The following is a 22,340-nucleotide window of genomic DNA, read 5'->3' as shown; positions in this document are numbered from 1 at the left end:
ATGGCGCTAGACTTCCCAGGTAACCAGAGCATTTCCCTAAACATGGTGGGGGTAGTTGATTTATCTCTAGGCTGATCTGATAGTTTTAATGACCCTGGGGTGTGCTCATAACTAATGACTCCTCTCCATTTGCTGGAATGAGTAGGTTTTATCATACTAGTGGTCTGTATACTGTCTACTATTCTCTGTGTTGCAAGGAGTTGATATCCAACTGTGTGTTTCCTCTTGTAGGGACAGTGTCTTGTCACAATGACAAAATGTTGATTGAGTTTCCCAGAGAGCTTGGAAGCAACTTCTGGCAGGTGCATGTAGTTGGTATGTATTGCTGCATGTCTAGTTGGGGTCTCAAGGTGACTTTAGCAGCATAGCTGACTAGTTTCTTCTTTGTAGATGCAAACGGTGAAGAGATTGTAGACTGTGACTACATGGTGGATCATGAGAGGCTGACTCTAACTGCTCTGTATGTGAATTGCACCAGACTAGAGGTATAACTGTCCCTCTGCTTTGGGAACATACACTTGATATAAGCTATAAAAATGACAATTACCAGTGCAGTGTGCTCAAAAATAAAGTGAAGTGATGCAATGCTATAGTTGGGGATGTGATATACCATCTATCTTTCCTGGGAGACTCTTTCTTTTTTTTTTTTTTTTTTCCCCTCTTTCCTGACTTCACCACTTCATCTTTCCTCTCTTCTCTTCTTCCCCCTCCCCTCCCCCCCAAGGGTGTTCCAGCCCCAGAGCACCCACTGAGTTGGTTCTTATATATAATGACTAATCAGAATGGCTCTCAACAAATCAAATTCCTTCCTTGAGTAAGGAGGCAAATACGGTAACTTTTTAAAACTAACCCTGCAACTTTTTAAGACGGCAACTTCAGCTGAAGCAAATCTTCAGCTTGAACACATGGCCTTTGTAAAGGCCGGCTCTAACTACTAGATTTTTGCCTCAGATTAGCAATGTAAAACTGTCACTGTGTCTTACTCTGACCAATGTGTTCTGTTGCTATAGCATGACCAACACCAGCTGAGAATAGAGCTGCTGCTGCTCAACAAGACCATTGCAAGGGACAAGAATGTAACCTACAGTATTGTCTGTGATGCTCTTCCAGCAAATGAAGTTGTGCCTACTATATTTACAGGCGCTACAAACTGTACTAAAGACTTCATGGCAGTAAGTGGGGCAGTTTAACAATCCTTTGGAAGCTCAGCTGTAGAGATGAGTCTGACAACTCAATGACATCTCTGATCAAATCTTAAATAAGTCTTCAGACGTAGACTCTCTTGTTGGAGTGTAAGGAAATAAAAACTGACTAGCAGGGTGATAATGGACTTCCCCTTCCTGATCTCTGGGAAGACTCGGTTTGAAAATTACTCTAGTCTTATTTGTGAAACCTCTTGCCAGTTACCTTTACCTCATCCTTTGTGTACTTCTAATGGCTTCCCTGGCTGGGCTTGGCACAGCTTCCTGAATTTTATATAGACCCTCTATTGGCTAATAATCAGTACAGTAACTCCTCACTTAAAGTTGTCCTGGTTAACGTTGCTCTGTGGCTGATCAGTTAGAGAACATGCTCATTTAAAGTTGTGCAATGCTCCCTTCTAAGATCATTTGGCAGCCGCCTGCTTTGTCCACTGCTTGCAGGAAGAGCAGCCTGCTCTAGCTAGCTGGTGGGGGCTTGGAACCAGGGTGGACTGGCAGCCCCCAGGCCTTGCAACCTGGGCACAGGTGCACTAAACCTTTGCTGCTTCCCCTCCTTGTCCCCTCAGAAACAAGCCAGGCCTCTAGCCACTGCAGCACACTTCCTCACTCTCCTAAAGCTTGCATTCCTGAGAGTAGTGAGAGGCACCTTGTAACATTCACTATGGAAAGCTTGCTTGGCATCATAATCTCCTTGAACTGTGTGCTTTGCATTCAGCTGCTGTCACATTGTCTGTCTTTCAGGTTGTATTTCCAAGACTCCTTCCCAGTTTTGCTGATGAATACACGGTATGGAATGTCTGTCAAAATGGGGGCAGGGTGTTCAAAGTAACATGCCTAGAAACTGCAATGTTGGTGATGCTTGCTAAAATACATAAGGGTCCAGCTTGCTATCTCTCTAGGGTTGGTTTGCCAAGCTGCCACTCACAGCAGTCTTAATACCACAAGATATAGAGGAAGGGGGGCTATTGTTCTTAACAGAAAACCTTATGCCTGACTAACCAGAAGTCTCAAATTGCAGACTATAGAGTCTCAGATGGCCTGGATACTGTCCATAGATGATGGAACAAGAACACACAGGCTAAGCCTTCGGCAAGCCATGCAGCAGGGATACACATTCCTAGCTGACAGCAACAACCTAATTTTCCAGGTTTCTTTTGGTGCTACTGGAGTCACCTCTTACAAGGTAGGTGCACAAGAGGCATTCTGGAGGCCAAAAAGCAAAACTTACTGTAGGCAAATAATGGTGTCTATAAATAGAAACTATGATAAGAAATCTGGCACTTCTGAGGCTCACCATTCTTGAGCTATGGGAGAATGAATAGTCTGACTCTACATGCAGTCCATTAGCCCATTTTCAGATGGGATAACAGACTGCATGTAATGTGAGATCTCAAATGCCTACTGACAACAGTTGCAGCTTGATTTCTGGCTATGACACCATGTGTTACATGAGGCCCTAGAATGGAGTTTGTACATCCTTCCCAAGAACTCCTCTGTGTAGTGTATTGTGAGATGGCTAGTGTATTACTCCTGTGGCTTTCTGCCTCAACAGCAATTTAAATGGCTAATGTGCCCTGCAAGACTCCTCATAACATCTGAGGTCTCTTCAGAACTGCAGCCTAGCTCAGGGGTTAGCAACCTTTCAGAAGTGCTGTGCCAAGTCGTCATTTAGTTACTCTAATTTAAGGTTTCATGTGCCGGTAATACATTTTAAAGGTCTTTCTATAAGTCTGTAATATATAACTTATTGTATGTAAAGGAAATTAAGTTTCTTAAACATTTTAGAAACCTAATTTAAAATGCAGAGCCTCCCTGGACCTGTGGCCAGGATCCAGGCAGTGTAAGTGCCACTGAAAATCAGCTCATGTGCTGCCTTCAGCACCTGTGCCATAGGTTGCATACTCCTGGCCTAGCTCATCTATATTTTTTAATATACCTGGCACTGGGAACCTCACTGTGAATAACCTGCTGTTCAACCATGTCTGTCCTCTGCAGCAAGACAACCAGATGTTATATACTGTGGCACTTAAGCTTTCATATGGGCCTCCTCACCAGCAACTAACTGTAGAATCAAGAATGATCTGTGCACCAGGTAAAACCTCTTTTCACAGAGGAAGCTGGCCCCTCTACTGACAGAGGGATTTGTACCTTAAAACTTCTATGGAAACTAACAGAGCTATTCTCATAGGCCCAGCAACCTGTAACTCAACACACATGACTGTTGCCATCCCAGCTTTCCCAGGGATCCTCTCAGCTGTGAGCATAGAAAACAGAAACATTCCCATGAATCAACTCCAAGCAAATGGGATACTTCTAGATGCAAGAAGGGGAGTGAAGCTGCACATCAACAGAAGAATCCTGAAGTCCAGAGTAAGACTACTAGTTTGTAGTGAGATTTGACTCCTTTTAGGCATAGTCATAATTGTAACTGAGATACAAACAGATGCAATAGAAAAGGCTTAACTACAAAATCAGGTTTGCTGCCCATCAGCAGAGTCCATTCCAAGCTATAGGACTAGACTGTAAGCTTCTGTGCTGCTATCATTTGGCTGCCATCAGACTTTCTTTTTATTTAACTCTCACAACCAAGCTATCTCCAAATATTCAGAGTAACCTTCTTATGAGACCAGTAAACCTTTTTTGTTTTAGGCACTCATATTGCAGTAATGGAGATCAGACAAGTCTCCTCTCTACCAGCCCTTTTATCTGCTTAAAACCTTCCTTGCTTAACATTCAAGCAATGTTTCCTGATAAACTACCCCTTGCTACTGCATCAGACTTGGGCTACTTGTTTTGGCCCTTGTCTTGGTGACATGACACCACTCTGCCATTTATGCTAGCTTGGACAGACAATTGTCTGCTACTCCCACAATACTGTGCTGGCAATTATCCCTAGAATGATCTTGCTCTTCCCAAGAAATTAGAATACCCCAATAGTGAGAGGCGTTTAGTCTAATACATAATCCCCAATGCAGTGCCCATGGGTGCCATGGTGCCCAGAGGGGCATCTACATGTGCCTATGTCCTGGCTGGCAGTTGAGCATCTGCAGAATGCCACCAAAATGCTGCTGAACTTTGGTGCAATGCCTCTTGATGACCACACTTGTTGGTGGCAAGTGATGTCATCAAGAGGCATCGCTGCCAAATTTCAGCAGATGCTTGACCACTGCCACAGTCCTTCATTTGACACCTGCTTATGTGACCTCTCTGGGTCAGGGAGGGCTCTGAGAACAGAACCTAGCATGCTGTATTCTGATGCTTACAAATGAGTTAGTCACAAGAACCCAGGCTGCTGGACTGCTTAGTCTGGGTCTGAAGACCCAAATATTTACTTAAAGATTGAGTTTTGGACAAGGCCTAAACATCAATTTCCTAAAGATGACACTTTAAATCAAACTGACTTAAAATTTACAAATTCCTACTTACTCCAGAAGATTAGATAATAAAGGCAAAATATTTCTGGCTAGACTAGTCTAGGCTAAACGACTGTCAGAACTGAAGCAAAAGGCTGCTTTCACCTGTAAGGTGACATAAAGGCAAGTATAACTAAAATTTCCTTTGAGTTTCAACTGTCTTAGATAACAAATGTAGCCTGCCTCTCTCTCTCTCTCTCTCCCAGATGTATGAGAACTGCTTAGGACTTCAGTCATACATAGCATCTCTAAGGCTAACTTTCAACTTCCATGGAGAAATGGTGTCAATGGTGACTTACCCAGAGTGTCCCTGTGACCAACATGCACCAATAGGTAAGACATGTGCATCTGTCAGCTTATTCTGTGGTGTTCAGCTATCCTTGAAGTACTGGCCTACAAATGAGACTGGATCATAAGGATCCAGAGCTTGGCATGTGAAATACTGAGGATGGATGTCACCCACTTGAGTACAGGAGAACATGAGTTGGTAGGTTGCACTGTTTTGGTGTCCATCTTGAGCTACCAAATGGCTAAAAGTGTAGCTATATTTGGTGTAAGCTCCTAATAGCTGGCAAGCAAAAATTACCATGTAGGGTGATTCTCGGCAACTAATGGCATCAGTATAAAGTTGCCAAGTCACACTAATTCTGTCTCAAATGGATGCCCCTCCCTAGCTGGTAGGGAGTCTTAGGCCTATATCTATGGTTACATATTTGGGTATTCTGGACACTGCTTGGAGGTGGGAGGGAGTCTTCATGTCTGTTGCAGGGAACACAAATGAACTTAATGCTCTCCTCCTCAACCCCTCCCCCTGCAATGTGGCAGGCAGGCAGTCCCACATACTACAACTGAATATCTCATAGCTTTCCCCATAGTTCCTGGCTCCCCAGCAGCTGCTAGCGCGCGTGCATGCTCTCTCTCCCTCCCCTGAGGAAGAGACTTCACTAGCTGTCCCTCTGACCTACAGAGCCACTAATCATGACATGGCACCATACTAGCTTCTCCTACCTGGCCTGCCCCAAACAACTCCTTATGAGATGCTTTCTAGCCTAGCTTCAGGTTTTTTGGTTCCCACTCATGCAAGCCATAGAGCACTGCTTTGCAAGCAGTTCTGGGTCCTTGAGCTTCCTGATATGAGCTGTTGCAGGATCTTTGCCCTCCAGATCATTCTATACAAAATGGAGACCAGGAACAACCCAGTTAAGTGCAGTACAACTTAGGGTAGTCAGGGCCCTTGCGCGCACACAGCTCAGCTAAAAGACTAGTTCTTCACTCAACTGAAGTGGGATATGCAACAGTGTCATGTACTGGAGTCGCCCTACAGCAACCTATACCAGCCTCTTTGAATGTTTCAGCTGCTGTCTGCACTCAGGATGGCCACATGGACTTTGAAGTTCTCAGTGAGAGGACCAAACCAGCCCTAGACTTGGATACCGTCAGGTTAAGAGATCCTACATGCAAACCAGTCTTCAAGTCTCCCTCAAATGACATGGTTCGGTTTCATGTCCCACTGAACAAGTGTGGGACAAGGCAGAGGGTAAGTGTCCAGGACTGTGACTGCTAACAGAGCTCCTGTGGCAGGGCAGTCACTAACACTCCTGCATCCCCTGTAGTTTGAAGGCGAGAGAACAACTTATGAGAATGAAGTGCGTGCCTTGTGGGCAGATCTACCACCACGCAGGATTTCTAGGGACAGTGAATTCAGGTCAGTCTGCAACTCTGCCAGTGAGAGCCGGTCCACAACACTAAGCAAAATGACTGTTCAAATTGCCAGCTAACCTTGTGCTGAGATGCTGAGCATTCTGTCTTTCAGGCTGACAGTAGTGTGTAACTACAAAAGTGGTGGTGAATCACTGAACATAAGGATAAGCAGTCTTCCTCCTCCAGTTTCTTCAATAAACCAGGGGCCCCTCTCCTTGATCCTACTGATCTATCCAGGTAAAGCTTGCATCTAGTGGCAAACTTATGGCCAGGGCGGAACAAAGTGACTCCCTCCCTCCACAGTAAAAGGAGCTCTTCTTTGGATAGTAGGGACTGAAGTAGACCTGGATAGCAAGTCTCCTGGGAGTGCCATGAATCCTTCACTGCTGGTCTGACACACACCCAGTCTGCCAGGTCTAATAGAGCCTCTTGCTATAGAGGAATCTAGTGGTGCTATCTAGCCAATTTAGGAGGCTTACTCCTCTACATGCAAGGAGTTCAACTAAATCACTCCATTCACTAGCTGTGGCCTTCTATGTATACACCAGACTTCCTTAGGTAGCTGGCTTATTCCTGCAAGAACTACCTCTTTTGTGTACTGGGCTTTCTAACTCTACCATACTTGGTTTTTCAGATGGCTCCTACTTGCAGCCCTACAGTGATGACCAGTATCCTATTGTGAAATATCTGCGGCAACCAATCTTCTTGGAAGTGCAAGTTCTGAACCGCAATGACCCCAACATCCGACTGGTATTGGATGACTGTTGGGCAACAACATCCCAAGATCAAAGCTCTCTGCCCCGGTGGAACATTGTGGTGGATGGGTAGGTATACAAGTGCTGCAGGAACATGAGTGTGCCAGCTTTACTGCAGTGTGTTGGGAAGAAATGCATTTCCCTGAAATACCATGCAAAGGCTTGTTGGAGCTATGAGAGCAATGTGACTTGTAAGGAGCCTGCCAGTACATGGACCTAGGCACCAAGTGTTGCTACCTGGCTAAGATCTGATCAAAAAGTGTAGGTCACTGTCTAGCTTGACCTAATGCTACACTAGAGTGCACGCATGCTCAATGACTAAAGTGTAAACTCCAACTAACTCAATGGCTCACAACTGAGTGACTCAAACCCTCTAAAATGTCTTGACTAGGAATGAGTTGCTGTCCTAATGCAGGCTTGCAAGTTCAGACAGATCTCTGAAACAGTACAGAGGATCTCTCAGGCAACAGCCTAAATAATTAACAGTCAAGTTTATGAAGCAAACCTTCCAAGGGTCTAGCCTATACCTGACTTCAACTCTGACCTAAAGTTGCCTTCCTCTCCTCTCCTCCCCTCCCCCATGACTTTCTACATGTATCTCCTGTAGATGTGACTATGAACTGGATAACTACAGAACTGCATTTCATCCAGTGGGCCTTGCAGTCAGCTATCCCAACTATCGCCAGAGATTTGAAGTGAAGACATTTGCCTTTGTAGCGGGTGACAAGGCTCTCACTAGCCTAGTAAGTGCAGTCCCTCTTGCCCTAGCAAATGCTAGGGCTTCCTGTATGCTAAATGTCTCTCCTGCACCTTTGCTCTAGGTATACTTCCACTGCAGTACTCTACTCTGTAACAGACTTCATCTGGATTCCCCTCTGTGTTCACCAAGATGTCCCCTCTCAGCTAGAAACAAACGAGGTAGGATCTAATCACTGAAAATTAGAATGTATCTGACCATGGTGATGGACTATAACAATCACAATTATAAAAGGTAGCATTGGTGAGGCCATCTAGTCCAGTCCCTGTACTGAGGCAGGGTATTATCTTGACCATTCTTAAACCACCAGGGACAGATTCTGCAAACCCTCTGGGTAACTAGTTTAAATGCTTAACTATCCTTATTGGGGGTCTTTTCCTAATGTCTAATTTATAAATCTCATAGCTTCCATTGACACCATGACTTACTGGTCTCTCTAAACAGTCTTTAAGTTGTATAAGGCTGTCTTGTTCTGTACCCCCTCAATTGTCTTACCACCCCCAAAACTAAACCCAGTATTTTCAGTCACATTTTGTACACCTTTAACTTCTGTTCTCTGGACAGAACTTGAGTATAGACAGTTAGCTTAATACATGGAAATCCATTACTCGAGACTCATCTGTGGTGACTGATCTCTTTCAGATGTGATGCAAGCAAAGAACTCTGGTGTAGCAAGCTTACCTGGTCCTGTTATCATTGTAGCAGATGAATGGCCTTCAACCCAAGGTATGGAACAAATGTTCCTCTCCCTTACCTAACTGCACGTTACTGCTAATTCAAGCTTATTGGGGGCGGGGGGAATATTCTGGTCACTAACTTGTGGTTCTACCTCTCTATAGAAGAGACTCAACTGAGAGAAGCATGGACCACTGTTCCAATAGCAGCTACTGTGATCCTTTGCCTGATAGCCATTTCATTGCTGTCAGTGGCTCTCCTTAATCTGAAGAGGACAAAAGCTGTAATGGTAAACTGACTCTAAATGACTTGTGGCGAAATAAACTGCTACATGCATTAGTTCATAGTGGAATCTTAATTTTCAGAATAACTTTTCTATCATGATCCTCCAACTGAAACCAACCATGAGCATCTAAAGCCTGGACTGGGAAGAAGATGTCATAGCCCAGGCAGCAAAATCTCTCAGGACCATGCTGTATGAGAATAGTAACTGTCCCTATGATGCTCCTTAATTGTCATAAGTATTTACTCTTCTATCCTACAGATGCCCCCTAATATCTGATTAAGTGGAATGAAGACATCCACTATTTCACATTAGGTCAAGCTGTAGCTAGCTGACTTTTTTTTTTTTTTTTTTTTTTTTGGCGCTACACTGAAATCCAAATCAGATTCCTACACTGGATTGTAACATGCTAGTTTAACATGGTGAAAATCCCTGACTCTGCCTTTTACATTAAGACTTCACTTACCTTTTCCCCTACTCTTTTCTCACTGCTTGGCTTCACTATAGATAGCCCAGACTCTTCTTGTAGAAGCTATATTGCTGGCAAAATGATAGGGGATGGGAGGGAGGGCTTCCACTGAGGTTTTTTCACCTCTTTTCTCCCCCTCTCCTTTTCTCAAAGAATCACAGCAGCTGGTCCTAAATGCTGTTGCTGTATTATCCACTTGTGGCCTACAGCAGTGCAGGGGGAGGGTGGAAAGAAGACAGTAGCAAGCAAACAGCACTGATCAGTGCTCCACTCTCCTTTAGGAGATCATACCATTTTAAGTGAGAGACTAATGTTAGAATCCACAAGGCTATTAACCATAGTGCAAATGCTACTCTTTGCAGTTCATAACCAGAAGTGACACTGCCATTGCTCTTGGCACATGAATTTGTCTCTAGAAGTCCAGCAGACTGCCATGTAGTTAGTTCCACGTGCTCTAATGGACAGGGTATAGATGGATGCAATTATGATGAGCCATCTACAGGGGCAGGCAGTCTGTACATATGTACAGTATGTTATATGCTGTCGGAAGCTTGTATGCTGCACTAAAATGACAATCTTGTGTTTTGAGATTAATACTTTCCTAATACCAGTAGATAAATTTTATTATACACTTGCACAAAGTGGGGCAATCAAACAGTGTTATAGAAATAAAGTACAATCACTATAGTGAAGCTGGAGGAATACATAATTTGTCAATATGAATATTCTAGCATTAAACCAATACTGTCTTACTACTGCTGGCATGCTGTGCACAGCACTACTAAAGTATAAAACAGCATGTCAGACTTAAAGGACATGAGGATAAAATAAGTAAGCTCCAAACCCAAGCAGTGCTATTGATTTGTTAGGATCAAATAGCTTATTTTGAATATGGAATGTAAGAAATTCCAATCAGTAAGTCTTTAATATTACACTACTAACTTTAGTCTAGTTTTCTTTCTGTAAAACTAAGATGTTACCAGAATAGCCTCTAAACCACTGAGTTCTGGCACTATCTTTGTACATCAAGTATCAAAGAGGTAGCCATGTTAGTCTGGATCTGTAAAAGCAGCGAAGAGTCCTGTGGCACCTTACCGGCTAGCAGATGTTTTTGGAGCATGAGCTTTCGTGGGTGAATACCCACTTTGTCAGATGTATTCACCCACAAAAGCTTATGCTCCAAAACATCTGCTAGCCTATAAGGTGCCCCAGGACTCTTTGCTGCTTTGTACATCAAGCATCATTTGAACTGGATATTAATCAGGGACTAGAGTATAAGTTATCAGCAGCTGAGGTATGAGGCTTCATTCTGAACCAAGATAAAGATTATCTACAACTGACAGTCACTTGGAGTTTTAGGCTTGTTTGGTTAACTCTTGTACTACAGGAACAAGATGCCAGTATGACACACATGGCAGATCAAGAACTTGAAACATTTCAAGGCAGCTATTTCAAACTGTTTGATTTAGGGCACTGACCTAGTGGTTGGGGAAATTATTGTAACAAAGTTCTAGTGTGCTACAGCCTACACTTTTTAAAGACAACTAGAAGAAAAAAGTTCGTTACCACTAGCACCTGCCTCCTCTAGCTCATTTTCACAGCATGTGTATCTTTTAAAAAGGGGAGCTTTTGGACAAAGTTTGAGATGAGGCATAAGAGTACAATGCAAGCATATATAGTAAGAATAGTTGAAAACATTCTTCAAGCCTCTGCTAGGGCTGAGGGAAGGACTCTACACTCTTTTTCAGCATACTGTAGTTGAAGAACTGCTCACAGGAAATGTTCTGACTTCAGTTCCCTTGTGATGAAACTAGCTGAACAGCAATTTAGTTGCCTTTGACCATCTCAGCTGTTGATGGGTGATCTCACAATTTTAGAGGCAAGGAGGGGAGACTGAAAAAGCTGGGGTTCTTTAGAGAAAAGACATGCTAGAGCAACTCCACAATAACAGAGATGGTATAGAGAAAGTAAATCATGAGAGAAGGTGAATAGTGGGAGATAAGGATATGAAGTGAAACTAAAGCAAGTTTAAAACTGAAAAAAGTAAATGGCTTTTTTTACACAGTTTATAGTTAATCTGTGGAACTCAATGCTACAAACTAATAGTGAAGCCAAAAGACTAGTAGCCTTCAGAAAAGCATTGAGCAGTTCTGTGGGTAATGAACATCAGCTGTTGCATTAGAGAAAGTAGATCACATTGTTGGAAGGAATACAAACCCTTATAACTGAGGGCATAAGCCAGTCACTGACTGTCCACCATTAGGAAGAAACTTCACCTATGAGCAAATTATGCCAAAACATTCAATAACATGGATTCTACCTACTTTGAGGGACAGGATACTAGACTGTGCCAAGTAGCAGAGGGGTAGCTGTGTTGGGCTGGATATGTAAAAAGCAACAAAGGCCTGGGGCACCTTTTATAGAGTAACAGCTGTATGGAATATAAACTTTGTGGATATTCACCCATGAGAAGCTTATGCTCTAATACAGGGGTTGGCAACCTTTCAGAAGTGGTGTGCTAAGTCTTCGTTTATTCATTCTAATTTAAGGTTTCATGTGCTAGTAATACATTTTTAGAAGGTGTCTCTCTCTATAAAAGTCTATAATATACATACAACAGTTTAGTTATAAAATAAATAAGGTTCTAGAATGTTTAAGAAGCTGCATTTAAAATGCAGAGCCCCCTGGACTGGTGACCAGGACCCAGGCCATGTGAGTGCCACTGAAAACCAACTCGTGCCATAGATTGCCTACCCCTGCTCTAATACATCTGTTAATCTGTATGGTGCACTAAGACTTTGTTGCTTTAAAGTATGTGAATTACTAATCTGATTTGGTACATCAATTCCCAGCTTTAACTGATCTTGTACTATGCGGGCAGAGAGGTGGTCCCTGAGGTATTCAGGACATAACTGCAGATCAAAACAACACAGGAGCCCCATGCAGGGCTGAAGGAAATACCCTTGAACAAGCAGGTCACAGTATTCTGTGGTTGATGTGGTTTCTGAGTTCCAACCAGGGGTACAGGAACCATTTGTATAGTGGGGGTGCTGAAAGCCATTGAACCAAACTGTAAACCCTGGATATGATGAAAAGCACCTCAAGCCACAGGGTGCCACAGCACCCCTAATTCCAGCACCTATGTCCCCAGCTAGAGTGCATTACATTAATTCAGACTCCCTATGGCAAAGTTCACATTTAGAAGAGTGAGTAGGCTCCCACAAGCTGGCAATGCTGAAAAGCAAACATGCCTACTGCTGCAATACAGCCAGGCCAGCCAGAAGCACTGGATGTTTCATACCTATTGTCTACACAGCATTATATTGTACACTGTTCACCCAACAGCTGCATTTCCCCCATTCTATACACATTCATAGCATTATCTCATGAGTTATTACAGGGTGCATACCTTTTGTGACCAGGGGGAAATTGCCAGGAGCCTTGAGCCCACTTCTAACTTTTATACATAAATATTTAAAAACAAGAATGACTGCACCAAGCTAGGATGTTTGCTCCAAAATGTATGTTGACAGATAAATTGAGTTGATTGTTTACCAGCAATAAACACTGCAGCTGACCAACTTTGTCCTGCCCAGGATTATACAAGAAAGTGATTTATATGTTTTGAGGGATCACATTTGACCCTCATATACTCCTAGATTATTACAATAAATTACTAGATTTGGAAATACAGAATCATGACAATGAGGTAATGTAAACTTTATGCATATCAAAGAAATTAATTCCACATAACCACCAGCTCCCTCTTCTATCATTTGGTCTTGTGTACTTCATTTTGGGCTTTTGATACATTAGTCCTCAGCAGCAGAAAGCTCTTGCTTGCAATAGCACAAGGTGACATCTTCTAAGGGGTATTTCCTTAACACATGTGAGCATTACACATCTAAAAGTTAAGAATGGTGATTAGAATAGGCATCTAAAACTTACTTATTCCCATAATACAAGATCTAGGGGTCACCAAATGAAATTAATAGGCAGCAGGTTTAAAACAAATTAAAGGAAGTTCTTCTTCATGCAGCACACAGTCAACTTGTGGAACTCCTTACATGAGGAGGTTGTGAAGGCTAGGACTATAACAGCGTTTAAAAGAGAACTGGATAAATTCATGGTGAAGTCCATAAATGGCTATTAGCCAGGATGGGTAAGGAATGGTGTCCCTAGCCTCTGTTCATCAGAGAGTGGAGATGGGTGGCAGGAGAGAGAGCACTTGATCATTGCCTGTTAGGTTCACTCCCTCTGGGGCACCTGGCATTGTCCACTGTCGGTAGACAGATACTGGGCTAGATGGACCTTTGGTCTGATGCGGTATGGCCGTTCTTATGTTCTTAAGAACTCACTCAGTCAGTCTGTATAAGAGAGGAATTGCAGATTTCCATTTTCTTAAAATAACTCTTTCGGCCACTAGAATAGTTACTGCAATCCATTTCTTAATGCTAACTAGTAATTCCAACTCATCCTGCACTCCTAAAACTGCCTTTAAGATTCAGGACTATTCTGAAAAGTGACTCTGTAAAAACAAAAAGAACAGGAGTACTTGTGGCAACTTAGGGACTAACAAATTTATTTCAGCATAAGCTTTCGTGGGCTATAGCTCACTTCTTCAGTTCCTTCTGAGTCTGTGGATCTGCTCCTTGTGTGTTGCCAGATAGATATCTGCTCATTTCAGTGTCAATATTTTAACTATTTTTAGTTCCTGTTAGCCATGCAGGGCCAACACAGCTATGGGACAGTGAGCTGGAGTCTGTTCTTCCTTGTGTCTCATAAGTTCAAATTACAGGGCCAATCAGTTGCATTGTTTCCAACCCAGGAAGGCATTGTGCATTGACAGCAGAATCTGAAGTCGGTGAACTTGCCCAGATGTTACCGAGGGCAGGATTTGACCTGTGGAACCTTTAGTACAGGTGCTGCTGCATGGAAAAGAAAGAACCCAGGACAAATTTCATCTACAAGTTGAGTTTACAGGCCTAGAAGTTAGAAAAAAAACCTTTATACTTGTAAACCAAGCACATTTACTATAGGGATTATCGAGAGTTAAATATGCCATTTTTACAGAGTCGCTTTTCCAAGTAGAGCTGCACTTAATATTCCAGTCAGCAGAATGATCTCAGGATTGCATGGTAACAACAACAAAAATAGACTTTTTTAAAAGTCAATTGTTTTCAGTAGCTTTTAGTTTATTCCCCATTATTTCTAAACTACTCTAAGAAAACACAAAATTGCCTTCCGTAATAACTGTTCCCTTTTCCATTTGGCATACATATAATCCTCCCTTCCCCCAGCTACCCAATGTTTTTAGTGGATCTTAAAATTAATGAGACTTTTTCATGGACTTGCCTGTTGGCACCCATCCCTGCTCCGGGAGTTGTTTGCTAGGAAACTTGTGCTCCCTCTGCTGGCTGTATAAGAGCAGAGAGCATAAAATATTGGGCTATATCAGGCCATTGATTTTTAAGCATCATTCCCTAGTGGAATTGATGTGGTATTGTGCTGAAATATCTGTGGTGCGATATGTCCTGTTATATTTATATCCTGCATGAACAGAACTAGTCTTGAAAACATTCTCACTCAAAGATAGAAGAGCACCCTTAAAAAATGTTCTCTGTTTTACCCACAGTGCTATTGGTCACATTGACCTGACCTGAGCTTTTAGAGCATCCAATTCACTATTAAACCACACACTAATCTTCTCTTGACATTATTAAGATTGGTGGAACTCTTATTCCCACTCCCTATTACTAATCTGGAATTGCAGTTTGCTTTGCTATCTGGAGACTGTTCACATTAAGGTTATTTATGTACCTCTATGACTCCACTGCATACACAGCTGCCAAAAGTCACAATCAGACCAGAATTGTTCCAGGCTTTTCAAACCCCTCCTGGGTGGCCACAGACTTGGCCAGTGTGCCAGTGTCTGTGCAGGGCCACCTCCCACCTTTGCAGCGTTGTGCACAGCAGGGCATGGGCCACCCTGGTCTCCATTGCCCACTCAAGCCTATTGGAGTAGGAACTATCCCAAGATACTCTTCCCTTCCCTCCCCCCAAGATGGTGCTAGTAACCCTGGGAACAGGACAAAAGATGCAGCCCTGCTCTCAGGGATGTAAGGGCAGTCCCTCTTCCTCTGGGGAAGCTGTAGATTTCTGATCATGTGCAGGATGAAGTGGAGTTAGTTTGCCTGGCCTGAACTTTGATGGATGATTTGACTGAAGACCAGGAGGAGAACAAATGCACTAGGGGGAGGGAAAGTGATTTCTCTGGGTTGGGGGAATCATAACAGGGACCCTAAAGAGATGGAAAAAACCTAAACCTCTCCTAGCTTTCAGGAGAAGGACAAATGGGAGAGAAAACTGGAAACCCCTTGGTGGAAAGAGAATGCAGGAGATCCCCCATGCTGGCCAATCTTAATGGACAGAGGGTGGAAGAATCCCTCTGAAGATACAGAAAGAGGAATGGGCCTGCTAGATGCTGGGTAGAGACTACAGGCTAATGCACCTCCCCTAAGATGGCAGCTGCAGGTAAGTGAAGGTGTCTCATGGGGAAGGGGAGGCTGTTTGGGGAGGAGAGTGCCTCCCCTGGTTGCTTAGTTGTACCCTTGGCTTTCTGAGACCCTGAAAATTGAGAAATCCATATCAAATCTGTATCCATATCCCCCTGCAACCCTCAGAAGTAATAATGGGCTTTAATAATACTTAGCTCTGATAGCACTTTCCATTTTCAGAGTGCTGTGCAAACAGGAGCTAATCTTTCTAACACCCCTTTGAGGTAAGTAACGATGTACTATGATTGTCCCCATTTTACAGATGAGGAAACTAAGGCAGAAAAGTTGTGCTTTGCCTGTTCAGCTACAGCTGAAGAGTTCCTGGATTTCAGCCCTGTGCTTCCTCTGGACAAAAAGGCTGAGATTTTCAAAGCTGCTTATGAGATCTGAATGCCCAAGTCCCATTACAATTAAGCACTTTTAAGATGCCTTTAAAATATCTAATCAGAAATGTGTGACTCAAATACCAGTTAGTTCCAGTTAGTGAATATGTGCTGAAAAACCTCTATTTCAGTATGCTTGAGAAAGGTATAATGGTAAGACAAGTATCTGGTATGTAAAGATGAATGTCTAGAAGAAGAGTTAAATGCATTAATAATAAAAATGGCAAATATTAAAACAAAACTAGTGATTTTGGATGCCCAACTTGAGATACCTAAGAGGCCTGATCTTTTTTAGAAGTTTCTAAAAATTGGGTTCCTTTAAGGTGTCTCACATTAGGCACCAAAAACAGAGTCACCCAAAAGAATGTTTGAAAGTCCTGGGCCTAATGCTTTGGAAATCTATGTTCATCAAAGCATTGCTACCTGCTTTTATGGTGATAGGAATGTGGACATGATATGCTGCCAGTGTCAGCAAACACTTCTGTGTAATGATGTGCATAGAGTCCAATCATTATTTTCCACTGTGAAATGGTTTGATGACCTGGTGACAACTATTCATTCAAGTCATGTTGGTGGGTGTACTATAATAATACAGTTCAGAACAGTCATTCTTTGGTTATTTTCAATCCATAGATTTAATTTTAAATGCACTTGAAATTATTCTTCTGGCTCTGGGACAGCTGATGTTGCTGGCAGAAAGCTGGCTTTGATCACTAGAAAATGATTACAATATTGGCCATGGTTAATGATTGCAAGCAGATGGAATGATGTAAATAGAGAAGTGAAAATGCTATTGTTGAATTACTTTAAAATGTTTTAGATTCCTGATCTGCCTCCCAAGAGGAGAAGGATCAGAGCTCGTCTTAAGACATCTTCATTCTTCACACACTTAAAACAAGTTGAAACTCACGCCAAGCATGATCTAATGGAAGTGCCTCTCAGCCAAGCCGTGGCTCATTGCTTGTATGGAATTTAATACCAACATTAAAATTTTTGGTGCTTTGGCCCTTCCAGTGAGAATATAAGAAGAGTGAAAAAGTCTTTCATATGTCAGGGGGAAAGTAATTCACGTCTAGCCATGAAGAATTTAGAGGACAAACGTGAACTGGTTCAGTGCCAGACAGAACCCAGCCCAAATGTTGACACTGCAGAAATCTGTTTCCAGCCACAAGAGATCAGCTGGGCAGAGGAACCACTCCCACCACAGACAGCCATTGGTACTCAGCCAAACATCTGTGTGTGAGTTGGTGGGGAATGTTTATAGTTAGTACATGAGACCACCAGGGCTTTTCTGGGTTGTGTGGGAATCTCCCACCTGCTGCCGATCTCTTTACCTGCCAGAGACAGATACCAGGTGCAGCAGTGGCTGTCCTGACTCGCTGGGGTCCCCCTGTGCGCTGTTGCCCCCATTCTGGGAAGCCTCTTCCCCTGCAGCAGCCGGCCTGACAGAAACCACCAGCCTCCTGCGGACGGTCTGCCCTAGCAGGATGTAGATGAAGGGGTTGAGGCAGCTATTGGCATAGCCCATGCTGATGGCCACGTTGTAGGCATAGTAGAAGGGCAGGTTGGGGTGGTGCATAGTTAACTGCACCAACTGTAGCACATGGTAAGGCGCCCAGCAGATGAAGAAGGCCAGGCAAATGGCAATGGCCACGCGCGTCACTTTCCTGGTGCAGGTCCTGGTGCATCTCTGGTCAGTAAGTGCCTCTGAGGACTTGGCTATCCTGAGAAGCATCCTCCTGTAGGCCACAGTGATGAGGGTAAAGGGGATGGCAAAGACGAGGAAGAACTGATAGAGAGTATACCAGTAGATGTCATTCTGCGGGTCTGGAAGCCGAATCCCGCAGCCCAGCAGCCCTCCAGGCAGAGGGATGAGCCGGGCATACATCCACACCGGGGTGATGCTGAGGAAAGAGAGAGCCCAGAGCATACAGATCACCAGGATGGCTACAAATGGCTTCCTGAAGCGAGTGGAGGTGAAAGGGTACACGGTGGCCAGGTAGCGGTCAATGGACATGGCAGTGAGGATGTAGGTGCTAGTGAATTGGCTGTTGGCATCCAGAGCAGTGATAATGGTGCACATGGTTTCCCCAAAGTGCCAGGCTCCATTGCCCAGCAGCTGGTGAATGAGGAAGGGCATGCCCAGGAGGAAGAGCAGGTCCACCATGGAGAGGCTGATGATGAAGATATCTGGGACACTGCTCCTGGGGCTGGATTTCTTAAAGACTGTGCAGATCACCAAGCTGTTACCAATGATGCCTAGGAAGAAGATGATGCCAAACAGGACAGGCATGAAGAAGTCAGCATAGCTTACTGTGCTGGGCTCACCTGCAGAGACAGAGCATAGGCAGAGAAAGATCAGGGCATTTGTGCCGTGGGCAGGGGAAGATGGGGGGGCTTTACAGACTGGACATCCTGGTTTCTAATAAAACGATAATATGCTTATAGGAACATAAAAATAATGTATTTTCCACACATACATAAGATGGCGGGTGTGTTAATATAATACACATGCCTATACACATATGTACAAAACTATTTACACTCACACATATAGACAGAGGTGCATGTGTATCTGTATGTACACGTACAGTGATATATACTATATACAGCAAACTTAGTTATACATATGTACGCACTTATGTGTAGACGCACACTCAAACATACATATAGATACAGTATACACATGAATATGCACATCTAGGTTTGGATACAGCATATCTGTTTTTGTGGATACACACGCATGTATCATCTTGTGTACAATATATGTACGTATGTGTATCTATGTATGTAGGAGTCTGTGATATGCACACACATCAGATGCATGCATATATAAATACACGTGTGTGTGTATATATAATGCACATACTCCTTAGTTATATAGTAGACTCATAATAGCCCCAGTCGCATCACTTTTAGCTTTGAGAAAAGTGATCAGCCATTATCTCTGTATATAAGACCTCCTTACAGTATACACAAATATATATTTTCACCTACTCATTTACTTACCAGGCAGGGAAAAGTTTTGCACAGCCTGGGTGATGTTAGCAGTGCAGCCGTTCAAGTGCTCCGTATAATTGGTTTTAAAATCCATCCCTTGGCAGTAATTGGATCTGATCAATAGTTTGAAGATGTCGCAGTGCTGATGTTTAACATAGAAGAAAGGTGGCCAGTTCCTGGGAGATCCTGTGATGATACTCAAAACTGCTGCTTTGAGAATCAGGAGAGGCTGCTGTGTTGGTCAAAAAGCAGCTGTTGTAAAGCTCTGAATCCCCTGCTCCTGCACCAATGCCAGGTGAAACTGACACCAGAATGTAAGAAGCAAAGTTCCTGTCAGCAGGCTGTTAGCCCAATGCCTATTAACACACTGGGAGAGAGAACAGAGAAGCAGAGCTCATTTATGCAGAGCAGAAGGCAGCGACTGGGCTCCACAGGTTTATTTCTCAGTCCACCAATGTTCTATAAAAAGACAGTGGGATTTGTGCCAAGTAAATTGAAATACATTACACACATGCACAAACACATGCATTCAACATACAGGGCAGCTGTAGCTTTCAGGACTCATATAAGCAAGTCAATAACACTATTAGCCTGAAAAGTTAATCTGAAGAGCCAGTAATTAAACTTCAGTTGTATATGCTATTAATTTGCTTATAAACCTGCTGAGTTGCAGCACAATGAAGGACCTCATCTTTCCCTCTCTCTCTCCCCCTTCCCCAAATATTCCACATTTTACTCCAGTGAACCACTGAAGCATCTCTGGACTATGGAAGCAAGGACTGCTTATGGTCAACACAGGCAGGCACTGCTTGGAGAGGAGGGGAACCAATCAGGAGATTTCTTTTCAAGGTTTGTGTGAAATTGTTGAAGTTTTATAGAATTTACATGTAATAAATACAATATTGGAAAAACTAAATAAATAAGGTGGGACCCAGGCTTTTATTTAAATTACTGTCTTGCTTCTCCCATAACTTAAATTACAACATAATCTTAGCAGCCAGTGCACGCATGAACTGTAGACTCATTGATATTAGTCACTTTGGAAGATGAGATTACATACTAGGGATAATAGTTCTAGTGAGAGTGGATAGTAGGCAGTAATGCAAGGAAAGGCAGGCTGATAATCAGAGTGATGTGATTTCAAGTCCCATTTCTTGCTAACCACAATGATTCCTAGTACTTAGAAATAATTTCTATCCTGGTGGTTCATCGACCAGTGACCATTTTAAGGTCTAACAGTGCAGGGAAAAAATCATTTAATTTACCAGAAAGGGCAGCATGCTTTCAGCATCACAGCCCTTTGGGTCATATTGCCTCTCAGGAGTCCCTGTAACTTGCAAACCGCATTCTCAACTGGGTCATTGCAGTTCTGGTCCATTCTGGTATCTGCACAGGGAAATAAGGTTGGTTGAAAAGAAAAGTATGTGTTGACTCCCAATCATTCCAGATTTTTCCTTGCTGCCTTTCTTGGGGCATGCTTTTATACTCATTTCAGAAAATAGGACTTAACCATCTCCTCTCTTGCTTTTGAGATAAGGGGGAAATTGTTACGCACAAGTCTGTGCCATTAGCATCAATGTCAGCAAGGGAAATGTATGAAGAAACAGACTTCACTTAAAAATTGGAGTCACCGTAATTGCAATTACATGAATTTCTTCACACACAAGTGCAGAGCAATGACTGCTTATCAAGATTTTCATTACAGTGCTCTTGCCTTACCTTGGGTCTGCAATTCTTCTAGGTGCAAAGGGAAATGTTTGTTTTATTGCAACAATTGAAAGCCAGCACACTTGTAGATATAGCAGCCACTGTGGAAAGCTTCACTCAAGAATGCATTTTCCTTTTGGAAGCTGGCAGGTAAGACTACTCACACAGATGGCAGAAGCGTACATCATAAAAACTTGCTGATGGGCTGTACTAACTACAGCTGTGATGTGAATTCTTCTTGGTCAGCACCGAACATGAATAAAAGTGCAGCATTCTGCTTCAATGTTACAATGTTTTTCCATACAAATCCTTGGCTGACTGATATCGACATAGCTCCATTGTGGAGCTGTGCTGATGTACACCAGCTGAGGATGTGGTCCAAAACTGGAAGTAGCAGCAATTGTGAAAATTGCATAAACACTTCCAGTGTAAGATTGTTATTTCACCTTTTGGAATGAAATGTTGTAGGCTTTCACTCAGTCCAAAGATTAAGGTTTTTTTTTTTTTTAATTTAAGCAAAATACTATAATTTCTGTTTTTTTCCCTAGTATGTGGAATGTGGAGAAAAAAATTGCTCATTTTAAACTTTAAAACAGCTCTTTAGCTCAAATGACAGGAGGTAAAAAGTTGTATGAGTTTTGATTTGACCATGTTATGAAGTGTGGAGGAGGAAACACTCTTTGCAGGATTGGGGTCCATAATGAGGAAATTCTCTTCATAATGTACTACTCAGAGGCAAACACTTCACACTTCTCTTAGAGTAAAGTGTGAAAGTGCTTTATTGAAAGGACCAGCACACTGAGCATATTGCAGGATGGAGCCCTAATGTATGTAATATGATGCACAGCCAAAGATGGGTCTCACTGCACATATGCACGTGACAAACTTACCAGCACAGTGAAAAATTGAAGTGAACTTTGTGTCTTGGACTGCAGTTTCATTAAGCAGAATAGATTCATCTGAAAAAGTGTGGTTATCAAGTAGTAAAGACTGAAGCCAATACTCTGAACTTGTCATGGCTTAAATAAAATTTGAAATGTGAAAGATTTGGAAAGGACTCAAAGAACGTAAGAGGTATATTACCTTAAGTTCATTTAACACAAAAGTCTCTGTGGAAGTGTTTAAAGACAAATCTTTTAGTTTTAGGTTACAGCATTCCTGATTTAAGTTACAGTCACACAGCAGCTTTGTGTGAGACAGGAGTAAATTTGGGTATACACTAAGGGGCATATTTGTTTTGAGGGATAATTTGAAATATAACTTCAGTTTAGAAACAAACAGTGTACCACTTCATGCAATGCTGCAACATTATACCAGCTGAGGACCAAGAATGCCGCTACCCATTTAAAGACAAGGAGGGCTGAATATTCTCAAATAATGCCAAACTGGCGACAGCTTGTGGCAGTGAAATTTATTTAGCAATAATTCACAAGGTAAT

The 22,340-nt window shown here is 42.8% G+C and overlaps 2 protein-coding genes across 2 annotated transcripts; one reads left to right on the top strand and one right to left on the bottom strand.

The window, feature by feature from the left end:
- Positions 1–10,732, top strand: LOC115659252 (zona pellucida sperm-binding protein 2-like). The gene is made up of 18 exons (XM_030579192.1): positions 1–19; positions 232–315; positions 391–485; positions 1,011–1,172; positions 1,944–1,997; positions 2,230–2,385; positions 3,198–3,294; positions 3,391–3,572; positions 4,822–4,948; positions 5,971–6,152; positions 6,229–6,320; positions 6,429–6,553; positions 6,951–7,140; positions 7,679–7,814; positions 7,893–7,989; positions 8,471–8,554; positions 8,668–8,792; positions 10,643–10,732. The coding sequence occupies exons 1-18, from the start codon at positions 1–3 to the stop codon at positions 10,730–10,732; spliced, it is 2,097 nt and encodes a 698-aa protein (XP_030435052.1).
- A 6,793-nt stretch (positions 10,733–17,525) lies between these two features.
- MCHR1 (melanin concentrating hormone receptor 1) lies at positions 17,526–19,289 on the bottom strand. Its single transcript, XM_030578598.1, has 2 exons — positions 19,205–19,289; positions 17,526–18,523 (listed from the first exon to the last, which is right to left on the bottom strand). The coding sequence occupies exons 1-2, from the start codon at positions 19,287–19,289 to the stop codon at positions 17,526–17,528; spliced, it is 1,083 nt and encodes a 360-aa protein (XP_030434458.1).
- Positions 19,290–22,340: the final 3,051 nt, after the last annotated feature.

This window comes from Gopherus evgoodei, chromosome 10 (genome assembly GCF_007399415.2).
Source record: "Gopherus evgoodei ecotype Sinaloan lineage chromosome 10, rGopEvg1_v1.p, whole genome shotgun sequence".
NCBI lineage: Eukaryota > Metazoa > Chordata > Testudines > Testudinidae > Gopherus > Gopherus evgoodei.
This window is presented reverse-complemented; position numbering and strand designations above follow the sequence as displayed.

Coding starts and splice junctions, on each gene's coding strand:
- MCHR1 (XM_030578598.1), bottom strand. CDS start 19,289: ATGGATTTTAAAACCAATTATACGGAGCACTTGAACGGCTGCACTGCT. Junction 18,524..19,204: donor GCAAAACTTTTCCCTGCCTG/GTAAGTAAATGA, acceptor CTGTCTCTGCAG/GTGAGCCCAGCACAGTAAGC.
- LOC115659252 (XM_030579192.1), top strand. Junction 1,998..2,229: donor ATGAATACACGGTATGGAAT/GTCTGTCAAAAT, acceptor CAGACTATAGAG/TCTCAGATGGCCTGGATACT. Junction 3,573..4,821: donor GAAGAATCCTGAAGTCCAGA/GTAAGACTACTA, acceptor TCTCTCTCCCAG/ATGTATGAGAACTGCTTAGG.